This window comes from Uloborus diversus, chromosome 6 (genome assembly GCF_026930045.1).
Source record: "Uloborus diversus isolate 005 chromosome 6, Udiv.v.3.1, whole genome shotgun sequence".
NCBI lineage: Eukaryota > Metazoa > Arthropoda > Arachnida > Araneae > Uloboridae > Uloborus > Uloborus diversus.
Window position 1 is genome coordinate 15,681,083 of NC_072736.1, and position 19,794 is coordinate 15,700,876.

General features: G+C 34.6%; 1 protein-coding gene across 1 annotated transcript in view; it reads left to right on the forward strand.

Moving 5' to 3' along the window:
- Positions 1-13,406: 13,406 nt before the first annotated feature.
- LOC129225213 (uncharacterized) overlaps positions 13,407-19,794 on the forward strand; it is a 231,820-nt gene continuing 225,432 nt past the window's right edge. Inside the window, exon 1 of the mRNA XM_054859781.1 lies at positions 13,407-14,161. Coding sequence (XP_054715756.1) covers positions 13,568-14,161 — 594 coding nt within the window. The 5' untranslated portion in view covers positions 13,407-13,567. The remainder of the gene's footprint in view (positions 14,162-19,794) is intronic.

Below are 19,794 nucleotides of genomic sequence, written 5' to 3' on the forward strand. Positions count from 1 at the left end.
AATTTTTTATACTTTTTATTGATCTCAAGTTCAACTAACTTTCTTTTTGAAGCCGTTTTATGTAAAACTATGACACAAAGAGCAACAAGCTAGACTCTCATAGTTCAAAAAAGCAGTTGAAAATGAAAATGTGTGTGTGTGTCCTATCTCTTAATCATTTGCACCAGAAATACTTCAATGCAAGTAACTTTACTCTTTAGCACAATTCCATTGTTGCCACAAAATATTGCAACTGGAAAAAAATACTTTGTACTTTTCTATTGACACATGTTTTCATTGAACATAGAGTACAAAGGGCAATCTCAAATAGATCAACAAAAGAAAAACAAGTTTGAGAAATAAAAGGGGTCTTAGTAGTTTTCCCATGTGGTTAAACTCAAAAGGAGGTTTAGTTATGCTGCTGTTTCATTTAGTTAGTAAAATGCTGTCCTGGTATCAAAAATATTCTTGGAAAGCTATAAAAAAATAATAATAAAATAAAATAATTTGCTAAGTAAAATTTTAAAAACTAAACCAAGTGGTCAACTTACAAAGGGTTTTTTACAGTACTCCAAACCAAATTTGGTGTTCATTAGTGGTCAAGATAGACAGGTGGTCAAGATAGAGAGGTGGTCAAGTTACAGAGGTTTTCCTTCATTATATAAGATAGGACTAATTCCGTTCCTGACAAAAGCGGTCAACATAGACAGGTGGTCAACTTACAAAGGTGGTCAACTTTACAGGTTTTACTGTACTTAGTTTTAATGTGTCCAATTGACATTCCTCGCATCAGAAATTGAAGGTATTGTGCGATCTTTACTAATAATAAAGCTCAAAGTCTCTCAGTCTGGATGTCTAGATGTCTGGATGTCTGTAGGATGTCTGTGACGCGCATAGCGCCTAGACCGTTTGGCCGATTTTCATGAAATTTGGCACAAAAGTTAGTTTGTAGCATAGGGGTGCGCACCTCGAAGCGATTTTTGAAATTTTGATTTTATTCTTCTTCTATTTCAATTTTAAGAACATTTTCCGGAGCAAAATTATCATAAGATGGACGAGTAAATTACGAAATTATCATGACGTGGAATGGGAGAGCGAATGAACATAGCCAATTGGCGAGAAATTCGTCATCCATTATATGTAAATATACAGGCGAACCGAATGACCTTTTAATTTTCTACTACGGGCAAAGCCGTGTGGGTACCACTAGTGATAAAATAAAATGAATAGTAAAAATGCTACATTTCAACTGAATATAAGGTTGCATTATCTATTTTATAGTTTTTACTCTTCACCTTATTTTGTTAGATACCTATACATTTATTGCTGAATATTCTAGAGAAATATTTTTTAAAAGGTGGGGTAAAGGGTATCAATTGTGGTTTTCTTATGTTAATGGAACGTGTGACTTTGCAGAAAACAACATATAATAGTATTTTCTCAAGCAGTTTGATTGAATAAAGTTTTTATTTATTTATTTTTTTTAATTTTTATATTTTAGTGTTATCAGCTTTAATATTTTTATTTTAATGAACATCTTTATATTTTCATTTTTTTAGAATCTTGCATTCAATTCCAATATTCCAAAAACAGTTAATTTAAGAAATTTATGACTGATTGAAGGACTAATTTAACAAAATTCAAACATAAAGGCACAAAACAAAGACGAAACTATCTCGTTATATAAGGCTTATTTATAAAAAGCCGACTTATAAATAAGACTTATATAACCGATCTTATTTCTAAAAAGCCGACCTATATTTTTACAGTTCCGTACATTTTTTTCATTTGCATTTTTTATTTGGTCCTATTATGCATAAACATCACAGAATCGCACTAAATGTGCGATTGAATGCATTATTGAGCAATCACGATTGCTTATTGCTTTCATTTGCCTGTTTTGATGTGCTATCGTTTTATTTTCCCGCCAGCACCACAGTCGACCGGCTCCTCACGATGCTGCTCCTATAGCGAAAGCCGTTTCCAGGTTGCATCCATATACTACACTTACACGCATACATACACGCACGTACACACACACACATACATGCACCTACACACATACACAAACACATACACACACACACGCACACATACAGACACCTACACATACAACTACCCACACACTCATGCCTGCACACAGACACAAACACATATGCCTACACACACATACACATTCCCCTCCTCACACCCACAAACACTCATACATACAACTACTCACACACTCATACCTGCACACAGACACAAACACACACGCCTACATACACACACATACTCGTGATTGCGAAAAACATAATTTGAATTCCAGATGTCAAAATTCAAACTGTTTTTTTTTTCTTCTCTTCTTTTTTTCTTATACATCCCTCAAGAAATCCCGTTATTGCACGTTCTCTCATCTGGGGATTATGATTAGGAATAGATTTTCGTCTTAAGTTATCGCTGACTTTGGGATGGCTTAAGGAATTAAATACCTTTCCGAATCGACGAGCCAGCACACCGCATTCCTCAACCGCTACATCCGCCTCGAGAATCTCTCGCTCACCCTTCTCCTCCCTTTGGCGTGGGATTCTCCGGCATCCTCCGTTGATCCGTCGAAGCGCAAGCCATCACAGTCGCCATTCTTGTCCACGAAGAGAGCTCGTGACAGTTTTGATGAATTCCGAGAATCGCCGGGCTGCAGGAGAAGTTTTAGAATAATACACGCAATTAATTTGAAATATATTTGATAAAAATTAATTTTAAATAAAATTTTTCAAAAGTTATTTTAAAAAAATAACTTTTAAAATTTTAGTAAAAATTTAAGGATTATTTTTAATACAAATTATTATTATCAAATAGTGGTATTTTTAATAACTGAATGTTAAATTATAATTTCTGATAAACATCCCTTTCTTTATTATAATGAAATATTATTTTATTTTCAAATTCATATCAGGTACTTTTTACAAAACATGAGAAACAACTTTTCTTTGTATTCTTCTCTATCTTTCTATGTCTTTTTTTTTTCTTTTTTTAACCAGGGCTGCGGAGTTGGAGGGAAAATGGAAAAATTCTGGATTCCGGCTCCGACTCCAATAATTATAGAGCCTTCGACTCCTACTTCTTTACCCCAAAATCAGTTCGACTCCAATTCTTCACGCCGTAATTTCACCGTCTGCATATGGCAGGACATCCGTTTGCTAAGCGTGTGAAAGATATTTTCCATTACTCGCCAAAACTCGCTAAATTTGGCTACTTTTTGTAAAATTTCGACAGACTTTAAGACCTCATGTTTCGATAACGGGGGCACGACGGCAAATAATTTATGCATCCAGGGATGCTCATAGGGGGTTAGTGGCAAGTTTCGCCATCTAAATTTTTTGAAGGGTTTCTTTTTTGTTTGTTTAAATTTATTTATTGATTTTTTTTAATATAAATTACTTATTTTATTCTGTTTATATTTTATTTCATTTATTTATTCAGTTTATGTGTGTGTATGTCATTGGCCTAGCACAGAGCTTTTTTAGTAAAATTATAATTAAAAATATAAATAAATAAATACAAAATATTTTTTAAAAAATAATTAATATTTTTTTTTAAATATATTAATTAATATATTATAATATTAAATATTATAATATATTAATTAATATATTTTTTTAAAAAATAATAATATTTTTATTATAATATTAAAATATTATAATGTTTTTATTTATTTATTTAAAATATTATAATATTTTTAATAAATAAATAAAAATATTTTTAATAAATAAATAAAATAAAAAAGACAAAGAAGACTTAGAAAAATTCGGGGTAGTGGGATTCGCGCCATTGAACTTGGGGAGATGGGCACCCCTGTATGCATCTAGAAACATGTTTTACAACTCTCCTTTTATCACTACTAATTTAGAATTTTTTCATTATTGCTCTATGGCATGGTTTCCTAGTTAGCTCACTAGTGACCAGATAAATTCTGCATCAAAAAATCCGCAACACAAATGAGTGGCGGAACTACAGCAAAGGAACAAAATGTCCGCCAAGATGCTCTCGCGATCTTGTAATCGTCCGCACCGTTCCATCCCACGTGCTGGAGCAACGGAGCAACCACTTGCCGTGACTGAGAAAGCGGCGGGAAAAGTTGCCGAACCTACGCGGATTCTTGAACTTTCCGCCCCGGGATTAGGGCGAAGCGGAAAGAGCCAGTTCCTTCCGGTGTGTCCTTGCCAGCAAGGATTCAATGGAGGCATTATCTTTTCAAACACTTTCACTAACTTTATTTTTTTTTTTTTTTCAATGATAAGCGGAATTAAGAATTCCCAACTTTTTTCTGAGATTAAGTTTAGACATTGCTTTGTCTCATAATCAAACATCTAAATCTCATAAACCATTCACAAAAGAAATCGTTAGGGGAAGCGATAAATTGCAGGAAAGAGGAAAGAAAAAATGGATAAGCAAAAAAAAAAAGATATATATACAGTCGGACCTCCATATATCGAACTTCCACATATCGAAATTTTCTATATATCGAAATCCCACTAAATTTCCACGTTCATTGCATAGGAAATTTGTTTCTATGTATCGAAAAAATCTCTATATATCGAAATTTTTCTCGAGACATTCGTAGATTTTTTTTCCACTTTAGACTGTTTGTCTAATGAAAAATAAAGGTTAGGGGAGAAAATTATGTTCACTAAAGGTTGCTATGAAACTCACAAGAAATCTGGGGTTGAGGGGTATGAAGATAGGTCGTTGTTTCGTTCTGGAGTTCTTAAATTCCGTCAAGTTCATTTCAAATCTTAGTTGTAACCAGTAATACTGTAAAATCAGTTTCAAGTAATCCTTTTTGTCTGTTGATTATCATTCCTAGTCTTTTTAGCTTCAGTAAAAATCATTCACGTTAAGTAGATTGGTTTTTTACTTTTCTCTCGATTACATTGTCAAAACGAAAATACCCTTATGTTGCGGATCAAGCTGAATTGAAGAAGAATGAATATGTATGTATGAAGGTGCAAAAATGTAATTTCTGTTATTTTTTTAATTATTAACTTTTATTTAATCCGATGCTCCTATTAATTTGAAATTTGGTTTCATACAAGAAAATTAGCTTTAATTTTATTTTAATAATTTAGAAGATTTTAGTGATAAAAGCAGATTGTTTCTATATCGAAATTTCTATATATCGAATTTTTCCCGGCAATTTGCTACTTCGATATATGGAGGTCCGACTGTATATATATATATATATATATATATATATATATATATATATATATATATATATATATATATATATATATATATATATATATATGTATATATATATATATATATATATATATATATATATGTGTGTGTGTGTGTGTGTGTGTGTGTGTGTGTCTAATTTGAATTCTGACACTTTGAATTCGAATTATGTTTTTCGCAATCACGACTTGTGACAAGACCCTACTCATTGCAGACCAAGGGCGCCCATATAAGGGGAAGGAGGGGCTCGAGCCCCCCTTTGAGAACTTCCTTGCTTGAAGTACTTTTTTCTTTGCAAAAATGCAAAAACATTTCATCTCCAGCCATTATTGAACAAGTTATTAAAAATGTCAAATTTTAATGACTCTAATATGCCCTGAAATCGGTTTCCACATGGAAAATAGCCAGCTAAACCACGAGGAAAATATTTGAGCTCCCCCTTTCAACTTTGCATATGGGCGCCCATGTTGGAGGCTGTTGTTTCTAGAAACGGCTCATGTCCTCCCAAGCCTGTCCCTCCTCCTGGGCGGTTATGTGTGTGTATGGGTGTAAGGACTTGTTTGTGTGTAGAGGCGTGTGTGTATGTAGGAGTGTGTGTATGCAGAACATGGACGCCACCGCCTAGGAGGAGGGGATTCTGGTGGACAGTGCTGCTAGTGGAGGCTAGGACCAGAGGAGCAGCTCCGTCCTCCGGTGGACGGCGGTGCTGCAGAGGCCCCTGGTCCATTCTGAAAAAGGAACCGTACATCAAGGACGGTCAAATGAAAACAATAAGCAATCGTGATTGCTCAAAAAAAAAAAAAAAATCAGACTTCGATGCTTAGGAAAATATGGATCAAATTTAGAAAAGAATAAATTGCACAAGCGAAAAAGTTGTCACACAAACCTATTGAGTTGATTTTTGAGCTATTTTAGAATTAAATAGGCACACTGACTTTTAAAACCAAACTTAGTTTCTTCTACTATTTCCGTTTTTTTCTCCACACCTTATGTAAATGTGACCTCTTTCAGCGGGACAGCACTTATCGACTGATATAAACCATTTTAAATTGATGTTTCTTTTAAACAACATAAAATCCTTATTTATGACAAATTTTAATTCACTTTATTTTTAAGACAAAAATTATTTTTAAAGTAATGAATGTATAAGAAATGTTTATCATTAACACAGGCGGGTCATTTGTTTGCCTGTTTTAAAGCTTTTTTTCAGATAAGAAGTTGTTTTGGAAATTTAAACTGAAACGAAAACAACAATTAACACAAATTATGTTTAGAGAATTTACATGAAAGAAACTTGAGGGTTGATACATTTTACAGTCGGCTCCCGCTACAACGCGATCCGACTTACGCGAAATGGCTATAACGCGAGTTTTTCATGAGTAATGAATTTTTTAGTGCGGACACAAATTACTCGCCTGCAACATGAAATTTTTCGAAAAAGAGCGGCGGAGCGTTAGAATGGGCTTCGTTGACACTAAATATCGATTTTGGGAATGGACTTTCATCCCTTTAGGATCACTGAAAGCGGAAGTTCACCCACTGTATTAGTCTAAACAACATTTTGCTTTAGTTTGTACAAATAACCGCTCCGATTCTTAACTTTTTCTTTTTTTCATGTAACATATGAACGTTGATAAAATACATTCTGATAACATTCTGTTCGCGCTGCATAAACCTTTATTTTTTAAATTATAAATATATTTACTATATCTATACTATTAAATGCTATAATAATGCTGTAGTGTACATACTGTAAGTACCATACTGCTTTATTTTAACTTTCTATCCCCCATTAATCATTGATTTTGTGCTAAATTACAGAATTTTATGTCAAATAATAACGCTTTTACTAAAATACAGAAAAAGTCGGTTCTTTATAAAAGGTACTGCAATATATAGTTAATTAACGGTTTGAAACAATATGAGAGGTGTTTACAAACGTCTGAAACAATGGGGTATGCTTATAAAAAATTACTAAACATACCTTGTTCCACAACGCGAAATTCCGACTTACGCGAGGTGTCTTGGAACACATCCCTCGTGTAAGTCGGGACTCACTCGACTGTACATTCAAAATTAGCACATGAAAGAGTATTTGTTATCATCTACTGATACAATGTACCAGGGGTTCACATAGTCCTCGGACACTGAATTTTATTACAATACAAGAGGGTCGATCCAAAAGTAAGATTCCCATCAATTTTGCAAATATACAGCACTGTCTATTCTCATTGAACTTGAAATCGTTGGAGAGAAAAAAACGTTTCTCTATTTTTCTACATAATCGCATCTTTTTCTGTGCTAATCATTGTCGACGGTGCCCTTACTTCTGTATCGAGTGTCACAGAAGTCCACCTCCAGAAAAACCATTTATTACTTCCTTTTACAAAAAAGGAAGTATTGTACTCGCGAAAAAATGTTCACTCAAAAATCGGCCTTAATTTCCATTTTTCTCCTCACCCCCGAATGAATGTTCAGTTTTTTTTTTTTTTTTCGACCCGATCACACGTGGATATATGCCTAGGAACGTACAGACACCAGAAATATCTATTTTGACGACCCCCGAGTTAATTACAACGAATTTTCTCGTGGCGTCCGTATGTACGTATGTATGTGCGTATGTGTGTATGTATCTCGCATAACTCAAAAACGGGATGTCCTAGAAAGTTGAAATTTGGTACGTGAACTCCTAGTGGGGTCTAGTTGTGCACCTTCAATTTTGGTTGCATTCGGATGTTCCTAAGGGGGTCTTTTGCCCTTTTTTGGTGGGAAATCATTGTTAATTTTGATGTAAACTCAAGTTGTGTTATAATTTGTCCGACACTTGACGATATATCACCAGTCTTTTGGTCGCCAAGTTTTGTCGCCAACTTGGCAACAGATTTGGAGATTTGTTTTTCTATTTTTTTTTTAAATTTAGTTTCAGTTTGGCCACTGTTGGTGATATTTAGAGAGTAAATAATTGAATCACATTAAAATTGCCAATAATGGGGAAATGACGTTAAATTGGAGTAAAAGGAAGTCATGTGATGCACGCATCAGCTCGTTTTTAGTATAACAAATGCTGATCTCATTGTCACCGGTATTAGGGTGCCGTTCTCTCTCGCTATTTAGCAGTATACTTGGCGAGATAACACTTAGCAATTATATAGTACCTTTAAAATGTACCTGGAGGAAATGCATAATCAACTGGAACATATTTTCAGATATTTACATAATTGTAAAGAATTTCGAAAAGAAATCGAAATCGAAAAATAGAAACAAGCAAAAAATGTCAAATTTAGAAAAGTTCATCATAAACACAAACACAAGCCCATCCTGTTCAAGAGAATACGGTTGAAGATGATGTTAATATTGGAAAAGAATTGTCTCTTGAAAAGAAATTACAACTGGTTGTTCTAAAAAAATAATAATAATACCACACACAATGGAAAAGAAACACACGCACAAAATGTGATTTATCCAAAACCAGCTTCACGAGACCGAATCATTTGAAGCTGAAGAACTTCGAGGCAAAAAGAGGAGGTGTATCAGGCATTATTAACAGTAACACCGACCAGCGGGAATTCAAAAAGAGTATTTTCTACTGCAGGAAATTGGTACACTAAAACGAGTTTCATGCTTGGTGACAATTCAATATATGCATTATGTTTCTCCTTATCATTGATTTCTGAAAACACATTTTCTTAAATAATGCACTTTTTGCACAAATATATGAAATATGGCAAAGAAACGACATTTTTCTTTGGTTATTTATTGAGAAATTCCTAATACCGGTATTGATACCGGTATACTGGTATCACGTTTTAAAAATACCGAATACCGGTATTGCCATCCCTAATTACATGCCATTCTTCGATCGATGAAGAAGCCACAGAAATGAAAGTTGTCATATAGAAAACACAAAAAAAGCGAATCTCCCTGACGTGATTCATTTCACATTGGAATGTAACGCTTTACCCCGTGCAGCAAATCGCCCCGGTTTCCCATTCGTCAGTTTTATAGAGAAATGATTTAAATTCATTACATTATCTTTTATTTCAAAATATTTTCATTAAGCTGCCAATGTATAAATTATTTATCTTACATGAAAGTTACTAAGTTACTAAGCTTGTTTGCAAATAAACATCTTAAAGAAATCTTACCTTCTTCAACAAAGCAATCAAAATTTATAAGAAACCTTAAATCGTGCTGCCATGTATCTACATCTGAAAGAGTTAAAAGTTAATTTAAAATTTAGTGCAAAAAATTAAGCTGTCCCAAGATGAACCACTCCCCCCTATGCTTATAATTAATTAACTTAACAAAAGATTTGCAACGTATATTTTGAAAGTACGGTAAAAAAGATCATCATGTTGAAAATGAATAAAGAAAAAACGTGTTGCTTATCGATTTCTAAATTATTCTTTTCATATTAATCCACCAGACTGATAGCTGTTCCCTTACTAATAACCAAGTTCCTCCTAAATTAGCAAAAATGACGCTTTGCTGCCTAAATTTGTAATGAATATTGCGTGCACGTGCGCTCGTATTTCGGAGTTACAAAGAATCTGTCTTTTAAAGTCAGAGGTGCGCCAGAAAAATATGTCACGTGCGCAGCTGACCGTTCACGCACCTAAGACTTTTTTTTCTTATCTCCAACGCGAGAACGAAGGGTTTTTTTTTTTCTTTTTCTTTTTTTTTTCTCTTTCTTTTTTCCTGAGAATCAGCACCTTACCCCCTAATGCAATGTTTCCAGCATATTTACGTAACAAAGAATTAAAACTTTTTGTTACTATATTATTTCTTTAAAGATATTTGGTGTTCGGGTCATTCTCGTGAAAATAGTTGTGAAATCTGGGGAAAAGTGAAACAGGGGAGGTCATTAGAAGCTCGTCAACTTGCGAGATCGCGATTATCGCTCACGTGATCGGCTGTGACGTAGAAATGTCGCAAAGTAGTATTATAATCTACTCGAACCTAGCCGCAAGCTAAGTTCGAGTAGATTAAAATGCTACTTTGCGACATTTCTACGTCACAACCGATCACGTGAGCGAAAATCTCGATCTCGCAAGCTGATGAGCTTGGAATGACCACCCAGTTGAGTTTGTAAATGAGTCATTTAAGAAAGATTTTTAAATATTTTGACCATTCCATGTAACAGAGTGGAGAAACCTTTAAAAAAATCTTTCTGATCATTAGGAAAAGTTATACTTATAAAACACGCAAAAATGAAAAAACTAGTCTAAAATTTTTATTCCGTCTGCAATTACAAAGGGGAAAAAGCTTTACTCCCCCCCCCCCCCCAATTTCCTGACACTTAAAACTTTCTCTCCCTCTAAATATATCAAAAGGAAAGATTGAAACAACTGAAAAACATTGGGAAAGAAATTTCGTGTAGCCGAAATGGCGGGGCTTTAAAAAATATATTTTTTTAGTCATTGTTACAAATGCAACCAATTGTATATTCAACAATTCAAATTAACTATCAGAAAAGAAATGACCTTGTTCGTTGTCTGTAAAATTCCAAGTGACTAATTAAGTACAGAGGTATTAGACTTATTTAAAATATATCCAGATTCAAAGAAATTGTTTATTTCATTTTCGAAATGACATCTTTGGAGGTTATAAGAAAAATATGAGCACACAACACCCATGACCCACTCTCTAGATCCATCATTGGCTGTTGATTTTACTGAATACATGAAAAAAAGAAAAAAAAAAAAAAACACACACACACACACACACAAACCAGCGGAAATTCTTTCAATGATTACGTTGTTCAAAACAAGGTTTAAATTGAAAAATAATCTCAATTTACGGATGAAATTTCGAATTTTGTAGAATGATAAAATGCAAGTGAGGTATGTGTATGTAACACACCTATGCATCTAATGTGTAGAAATATTATTTAATGATTAAAAAAAAAAACAATTAATTTAAATTTTGACATCTTGAATTCAAATTTATCGTGGTTTTCGCAATCACGAGTGTGTGTGTGTGTGCGTATGTAGGCGTGTGTGTTTGTGTCTGTGTAGGATATGGATGCAACCTGGAGAAAATTTTCGCTAGAGGAGCAGCATCGGGAGGGGCCGGTCGACGGTGGTCCTGCAAAGGGAAGGGTGGGGGGGGGGGAATAAAATCAGCGTCAAATGAGAACAATAAGCAATCGTGATTGCTCAAAAGAATGAATTTTTGACATCTTGAACTCAAATTAAAGGAAGGACAGACGGAGCATAACACGGTCAAGTGAAAACAAAAAGCAGTTCATGATTGCTCAAAAAAAAGAAAGAAAGAAAAGAAAAGAAAAACAATGTTGTTAACAACATTGTTGAAATTATCGGACAAAATTTGCCGAATAAAGACATTTTTCGGTAGGTGACAGTGCCCTACACTTCCCATCGAGCCCCCCTAACCCCCCTGCTTATGGAGCGCCGTTTTTAAACCATTAATTTTACTGATTTCAGGAGAAAGTGCTCTTTAGCAGGGATGCCCACCCCCCTAATGGCAAAGGCGCCCCCCCCCCACACAATAAATTTCGCAAAGACCCCTAAAAGCAAGCGCCCCGCTAGAAAAGTGAAAAATACCTCTCAAACCCCCCCTCCCCGTAAAAAATTTCAATGGCGCAGTATGCGCCATGACCCCTTCCCTTCCACCCCCACCAACACCAAATGGGCACCCCTGTCAGCAAGAATTATGTCAAGAACACATAATTCCACAAATGCGTGATTTCATATCGCGAAGCTACAACTCTTCAAATAAGGGAGAAAAAACAGCCCATGCCTGAAATATTTTCCGATAACACTAGTACCGTAGGTCAAAAAAGTTTTCGAACTACTACATAGCTCTACGACTGCTTTCCCGAATCGTTCGATTTGGCGGCGACGAAGTTTCTTGGCGACTGTTATTCTCACGACTTTGGCGGTGAATGGCAACCCGCCACTCGCCGCGGAAATCTTCCTCGGGATCAGAACGAGCTCTTCAGTAGGAATTAGTTGTTGGTTGAGAGCAGAGGATAATGGAACGCGAAAAGTGACGATAAAGAAAACAACTATCCCGCCTTGGAATAGTGGCCTCTCTTCACCGCTGTTTGTTTATTTTCGTTTCCTTTTTTTTTTCTTTCTGTGTTTACCAACAGCGTCAACGCTTGGTGCTTAGTGGTTAATCGTTAATATTTTTTTTTATCCCACTGGATTTATTGTTTACCTCCGACATGTGGATATTCGTGGCATAATCATCTGAGGTGTCAACAAAAGCTTGTTTTTATTGTTCAAATTTTTGAATTATTTTACTGAAATGATATTTGAAGCGTTTTACTGAAATAATTTAGCTCGTCACAATTAAAGAAATATATCTGCATTGGAATTGTTTACAAACAAACAAATTGAAAAAGAGCTACGGAAATTGTAATTATCAGAGCCATTTTACATTTGAAAAGTGTTGTGAATTCCTCGAAAATATTTTAAGTGTGAAGTTCAAGTCTACAATGTGTTTCAAAACGCACAACAAAATGTGTTTTAGTCAACTACACATCAGTCAATGTTTTCGGAAATATGCAATTTTCTGAGCAATGGGAAAAATTTTTGCATACTTTGATAGACAAGAAATGGCTTGAATTCTCAGCGTTTACCAAATCATTTAGTGATGATAAGTCTCTTATCATCACTAAATGATCAGTTTTCACCTAATTTCGTAGTTTGTTCGTGGAATGTAGTAGTTGTGAAAATTATTTGAAAATTATTTTCGTTACACTTATGAAAATAGCTTTGAGTTACTAAGATACGCGATTAAGAATTTCTAGTTAATGTTATTTATTCGTAAAGATTTTACTAAATGATTGTTTGGTCAGTGCGATATTTATTCTGAGCAAGATATTATAGGGCTTATCATATTTATTTCATCGTTGAAAAATATTGTATATAGTCTTCTTGATATTTTAGAATCAAAAGAGATAGCTATTGATGCTGTTAGAAAAACGCTAGTTTTATTATTTATTTGAAGAAGACCTACCGATTGATACATCATAAATTATGAATGTTTAGCATTATTTTTCAATTATTCCTTTGTTTAAAGTCATCAGTTGCTGAAAATTTTAAGTTTAGTCATGGAACCCATTGCTATAAGTTGGTTAATAGCGTCCTCCAGTTCACCTTTGGTAGCTGTCTTGGCTCTGTGGACCATATATGTCCTCCATACGTACCGGAGGCGATGGAGGACAGTGGATCTGTTCCTCTTGGCGGTCACCTCCCAAGAACTCGTGACGTCTATCTTCACATTTTGCTACGCCATCATCAGCCTCATAAATCCGCCATTCAGAGCGCCCTGCGGGTTCACGCGCTGGGGACTAGTGGCCACCAGGACGTTCCAAATTGCCACCCTCACATCCATGGTGATCGACCGCGCGCTGACGGTCCGGTGGCCGTACCGGTACCGGTTCAGCGTCCGCCGGAACCAGATACGGTATCACGTGGCCGTCCTGGCCCTGGTGTCAGCCCTGGTGGGAGTGGCAGCCGTGTTCGCCACGACGGCAGACGAGAGCAAAACGAAGACGTTCCTCGCCCAAGACAGTGTCCTCCAGGGCAGGTTGCACAACCGCGAATTTTGCCGCCTTCACCCTGTCCAGTGGGACATCAAGTTTTCCATCTTTCTGCTGTCTCTGTTCGGTGTGTTGATCTTTTCGTCCATCGTGTGTATGATACAAGTTGAGGTGCACCGCAGCAGGCATGGGACGAAGTTGGCAGCCAACGGCAGCTTCCAACTGCCGGATTGTGCGTCGCCGGATTTGCCGTCAGCGACCGGAATGAACAGTCCATTGGATACCCATAGCAGCACAGGCAGCACGAGGGCCCTACACAGGCCATCCAGGCAGGCGAGCCGGCGGCCCTATGGCAAAAACGCCAAAGGAACGTCCGACTTGAGGTGGCCCTCAGTGGCCCTGACAGCCCTGGTGTGCTTTTCTCTCAACCATATCCCACATGTGGTAAGTACTTCATTTACTATCATATTTTACTGTATTTTGTAGTCCATGCCTGGTCTTTTCAACGAAGAATTTTTACTTATTTCATAGCATGCTTAAAAGCAAGAAATATTCGAGAAAATATTGAATTGAAAGTAATTCATTATCTTAAGTAAATTAACTTTGATATAACTGAGTGTTTTATAAACTAACTTTTCGGGTTGAAGTTGCAGTCGTCAAATATTTTTCTTTAAACTATCCCTTTGAATTGAAAATAATAATAATAAATAAAACTATGAGTCATCCGTGATTTCAAGTTCTAAAGTAAAATGATTCACAAAACGCATTCCATAGAACCTAGTACTCCATGATTTTTAAACATAATTTACTCGCGTTACAATGCGATTTGACTTGTGCGAAGTGGATACAACGCAAGTTTCAAGCGTAACGTATCTCAGAGCTGACGCGAACTCCTTGTACGCAACACGAGATTTTAGATAACGACTTCATGAATGGATCTCTTTAGCGACAATGAAGGCAGAGTTCCCACGCAGTACCTGACTAAACCTCGCCTTCCTAGTACACACACACAAATAACCACTCTGTATTTTGCATTCTAAATGGAAAAAGAAAAATAAAGTTTCTTCAATTTACGATTTTGTGCATCGTTGCAATGGGATCGCTTCCAATATTTTAACAATATTTTTTTCTGAAAGAACATGCTTAAAAACATAGGATCTAACCATTTTTTAAATAATTTGTTTGAATTGAATATTTTTAAAAAATTACTTAAATCGGTGATCTTTCATTGTTTACATTTCTTGCCGATGACATCACAAATGATGAAATGCCATTCAATATTGCCATTCACAGAGCAAAATATTTAATTCTCATCTTTACTCACGTGTATTGGCAACGGTATGGTTGATAGCAAGCGTAGAGCGCAATTTTAATTCGCTTCTTGATTATCATAACATGGAGACGCAATAGAAAGATGCGATAAAGGGCATCATTTGTGACGTCATCAAGACCACGCCTTGTTTGAAAAATCGGACATTTAAAAAAATTAATTAAAAAATAACTGTTGGGAAAATGAAAGAATTTTTTGGGTCCATGTTTTTTTTTTTTTTTTTTTTTTTTTTTCGCTTATTCTATCAATTCTAGTGACTAAAAGTACTACTTTTGACTGAAGGAAACAACCCCATTATGTTGGGTGCGTTCGACGAACCTCACCGGTTAACCAGTAAGTAACTGGTTACTTACCGCAGCGTTCTATGATCAACCGGTTACCTCACTGGTTACCATTCTAAGCAGTTGATTGGTTGATTGGAGCACGTGATCATTAGTTGTCACGTGATTAACTAACCGGTCGCTCTCGGTCGTGCTCATCGAACGCAACCGTTGAATAACACACGGGTGCCCCGAACTTAAATTTTTGGGAAGGTTAAAAAGTCTCAATTTGCCGAATGGAACTCCAAATTTTGCCAATTGATGATAGTTTTTCCGAATTCGGAACTCCAGCGCTCGAATACGCTACCTTGCGGTGATTTATAAAACTGCGTCTGCACCTAAAACATTGCCACGTTGCGCATCACGTGTGTCTGTTGACGTAAACACAGGCAGTTTGTTCTGAGTATTTATTAACGCAATCGATGTGTCTTAGTTTGCTTTCAGCTACAGAAATTAATTCGTCCCTTAGTAGTATTCTCGAGCTTCTCAAAATAATGTTAGTTTTTCTTATTTCTTTCAAAAAAGTATTAAATGGTGGAAGCGTAAACAAGAAAACTCTGGATTAACAAAATTGGATAACGTTATACCAGGTAAAAATTTTTATTGTTTTGTATGAATTTGTAAGAATATGAGTATTTTTTAATCTTAAATTAATTTAACTAATCATATTTTACAGCAGCATTTAGTTGGAATGGACAGTATGCAAAATATTTTCTTGAATATATTATCGTAGAACAAAATGAATAACCGAGAAAGAATTTACTTTATTCCTTTTATTCTCAGCTGAAAGGTTTCGCCAAATTTGTTTAGGGTTATAGTAGTTTTAGTATTGTGCAAGCAAAGTAGCCTTGGCGAGTTTTCGCGTTTTTAGTTAAACCATTTTTAATTTTTATCATGAGTGGAATAAAATGATAGTAAAATTACAGAATTCGATAAGTAAAAAGAAATAATGGTCAATCAACTGAAAAGAAAACTACCACCATATATAAACTGTGAGTACACATTTTATTTATTTTGTTCTGAGTGAATTTGAATAAATATCAGTTTTTCAATTCGATGAAAAAAAAACGAACTTAACAACATTGACTGGACGCTTTTCTTTAACCTAATTCCACATAAATGATTTAAATAAAATTTGTTACTACAGTATCCTACTGAAATAGACAGTATGCAAATAAATTTTCTTGAAAATATTTATCGCAGAACAGATTGAAAAATCCAGAAAGAACGTTAAGAATTTGAACAATAAAAAATAAAAGTTCGCCAAAAATCTGTTTATAGTGTTATGGTTTTAAAATTATGTGAAAGAATAATGTATCTTGACAAGATTTCGCATATCAGGTAAATTATTTCCATGACGAATGAATTAAATGCATGATTTCTTTGGATATCCAATCATATAGTCATAGAAATAAATTATCTAGTGTTAAACGTTACTCTTGACAGTCTGCCACGTATGTGCACTATGTGACAAAAATGTCAACAAATGCTGGAAATGTCACGAAACTGAACTTAATATGTACTAATGTATAGAAAAAACGGTACAAAATGAAAATGCCGTTCGAAGCGAACCAAAAATTTATGAATTCCGAATTCAACATCGTGAAAATGGCTGCTTCAGAACAACTTACTGTGTGTTCTACATTAATTGTTTACTTTCGTAATACTTTTTGGTTTCTAATCTCTTTCTATATGGGTCAGAATATCCACAAGACTTTGAAAAATCTTTTCAAACGAATAAAGCGAAAAAATCATACATACGAACAAAAATCACAACACTTTTAGCATTTTCTTCGCTACCACATGCGTTTGTTTTAGTTTTCAATTCCGCCATTAAACAGTGACTGCAGTGCCCCCTATAGTTCGTTGGAGTTGCGAATAGAACTCCAGATTTTGCCTAATTATGGTCATTTTGCCGAATTGAACTCCAAATTTTGACGAATTAAACTCATAATTTCACCGAATGATAATATTTTTGCCGAATAAAACTCCAAATATTAGCCGATTGAAAATAATTTTTCCGAATAGAACTCCAAATTCTGCTGAATTATGATCATTTTGCAGACGTCAGATAAATTTGCGAATAAAGACAGTTTTGGGAAGTCGCAGTGACCTCCCATCAGAGCGTTCAGATAACATGTTTTTTTTTTTTTTTCATTTTTTAAATGAAGTATAAGTTCAATTTTGTATGTAGGAAACGGTATTATATAGTTTAAATGATGGTATAAAACAGCTTGAAACGTGTTCATAAGTGTCTAAAACAATAGTGTATGTTTACTTAACAGTCATATTGTAATATGACTTTTTAGCAAACAAGTATTATCCTTTATCACAACGCGAAATTTTGAGTTACGCGAGGAGTCTTGGAACGTATCCATTTCCTCCAAGACTTACTGTCGTATCTGCTGTTCTGTAATGCGAATGATCATAATATTATCGAGATTTTTTACGATTTCATAAATCTTATCTTGAATAACGTTTTATACTGCTTGAGAGTTCAAACACGAACACCTAAGTTGGGTAATAAAAAAAAGAAAATAATGCTCTCAAAGATTCAGTCACCTAACAATAAAGATATAAAACAAAACAAAAAAAAAGCTTTTCTCTGTACTTATATTACATGAAAAAGAGCTGACACTAGATTATGTGCGGCATTTCTTAAAAGAGATATTCCCTTTCTGAAGTAGACACTTACTTGCGCAGAATGATTTTTATTTATTATTATTTTTTTAAATTTATTAACCCACAACAAAATAAGGAGTTACTTTAATACGTACCCAATGAAAGAAAGAAAAAATGTTGAAGTAATACTGATGCATTATTTCCAACAAAAATGTGCAGAAATGTTTCCAAATATAAAACGTAATACGTTTAAGTATTCGTCAAACAGCATTTGGTTTTTCCCCTTTCCTTCTTGAAAAATAAATAAAATGCCTGAAAGCAAAAAAAAAAAAAAAAAATGATGTCCAAAAAGCACAAATCTTTCAAAAAAAAGACAAAAAAAAAAAAAAAAAACAGCCACTTGTTTCGGGGGTGACAAGGAATTCCTTTTTATGCAAAAACATGCGAGCTATGGATGCAAAGGCTTCCTGTGTCTCAGCTACACCAGCAAATGTTTTCCAATCGTTTGCACGCGACTTCCAAAGATATGTAAATCATACAAATGCGCAAGTTTTTTTTTAGTAACTTAAGTTGTATCTGCCTCAAGCTGTTTAGATTGAGATGATAATGATTGCAGAACTTAGGCAAAAAACAGAATACATAATAATTTTAATGACATTTATCATGTTTTAAAACTTTATTAAATGATATTAATGTAACTTGTTCTATACAAATCATTAAACTTGCTTAATTTATTTTATTGAGTTGTAATAGAATTGTGCTTTAAGTTATCGAAAGAAAAAAATACTAATGGCATTTCTCATCTACGAAAAATCAAAATATAGTATTTTATGAATGAAAAAATCATGTATTAAAAAATGACTTTAAATCCTATTCGCAACTCCAACAAGCTATAGGGAGCACTGCAGCCACCGTGTAATGGCGGATGAAAAAGGTAAAACAAGCGTATGCCGTAACTTATAATTTTTTTTTGACGCTTAGTGAATGACAGTAATTTTTCATCGTGTTTGTGGGAAGTTTTCTTTTCTATTCTTCTGAAATTACATTACACCATAAACTGTCTGAAACCTGTAATTTACCCCAAAGAAAACACGTGGAATGCAATGTTTTACCTTTTTCTTTAGTATTATTAATCACCGCAAGGTAGCGTATTTGAGCTCTGGAGTTGCGAATAGTGCTGAGAACAAAATTAAAAATCTGAAACATAGTAAAATAGCAAACGCGTGTAAAAATGTAAGATAAGCAGCCATTAAATACTGATTAAATTACTACTTTCAGTAAAATGTTGTTTATTTTATGTATTTTTAAATTATAGCTAAAAATATCCGTGGCGGCCCTTTGAAAATGGCTACTCTACACACATGTGGAAAATTCACCCACTAGCTTATGTGTCTCTTCTTTTATAACTGTCTTAACTCTAACCACATTTTCTAAAATGTATTCTTATACTACTACAAAAATAATTTAACGTAATTTTGTTTTCGCGATTAAAATATTAATGTTGAAGTGCTGTGCATCATTTATAGTAATAGTCCGTAAAGGCATTATTAAACATTAATTCATTCATTAGTGTAGGAAATAACATTGCACAGCTGCAGTCCATAATGTTACTCCCAGTACTTCACTTCAATTCATTACAAGGAAAGTATTCAAAATGAAATAATGGCCAATGAGAGTGCAAGTAAAGACAATGCTACTTGTTCAACGCAATAATTCTTAGTAACTATTTTATTGCTTATTTTGGTTAAAACTAACTTGTTTTCTGTACTATATTTATCACAAGATTTCTTTTCCTCACACATTCT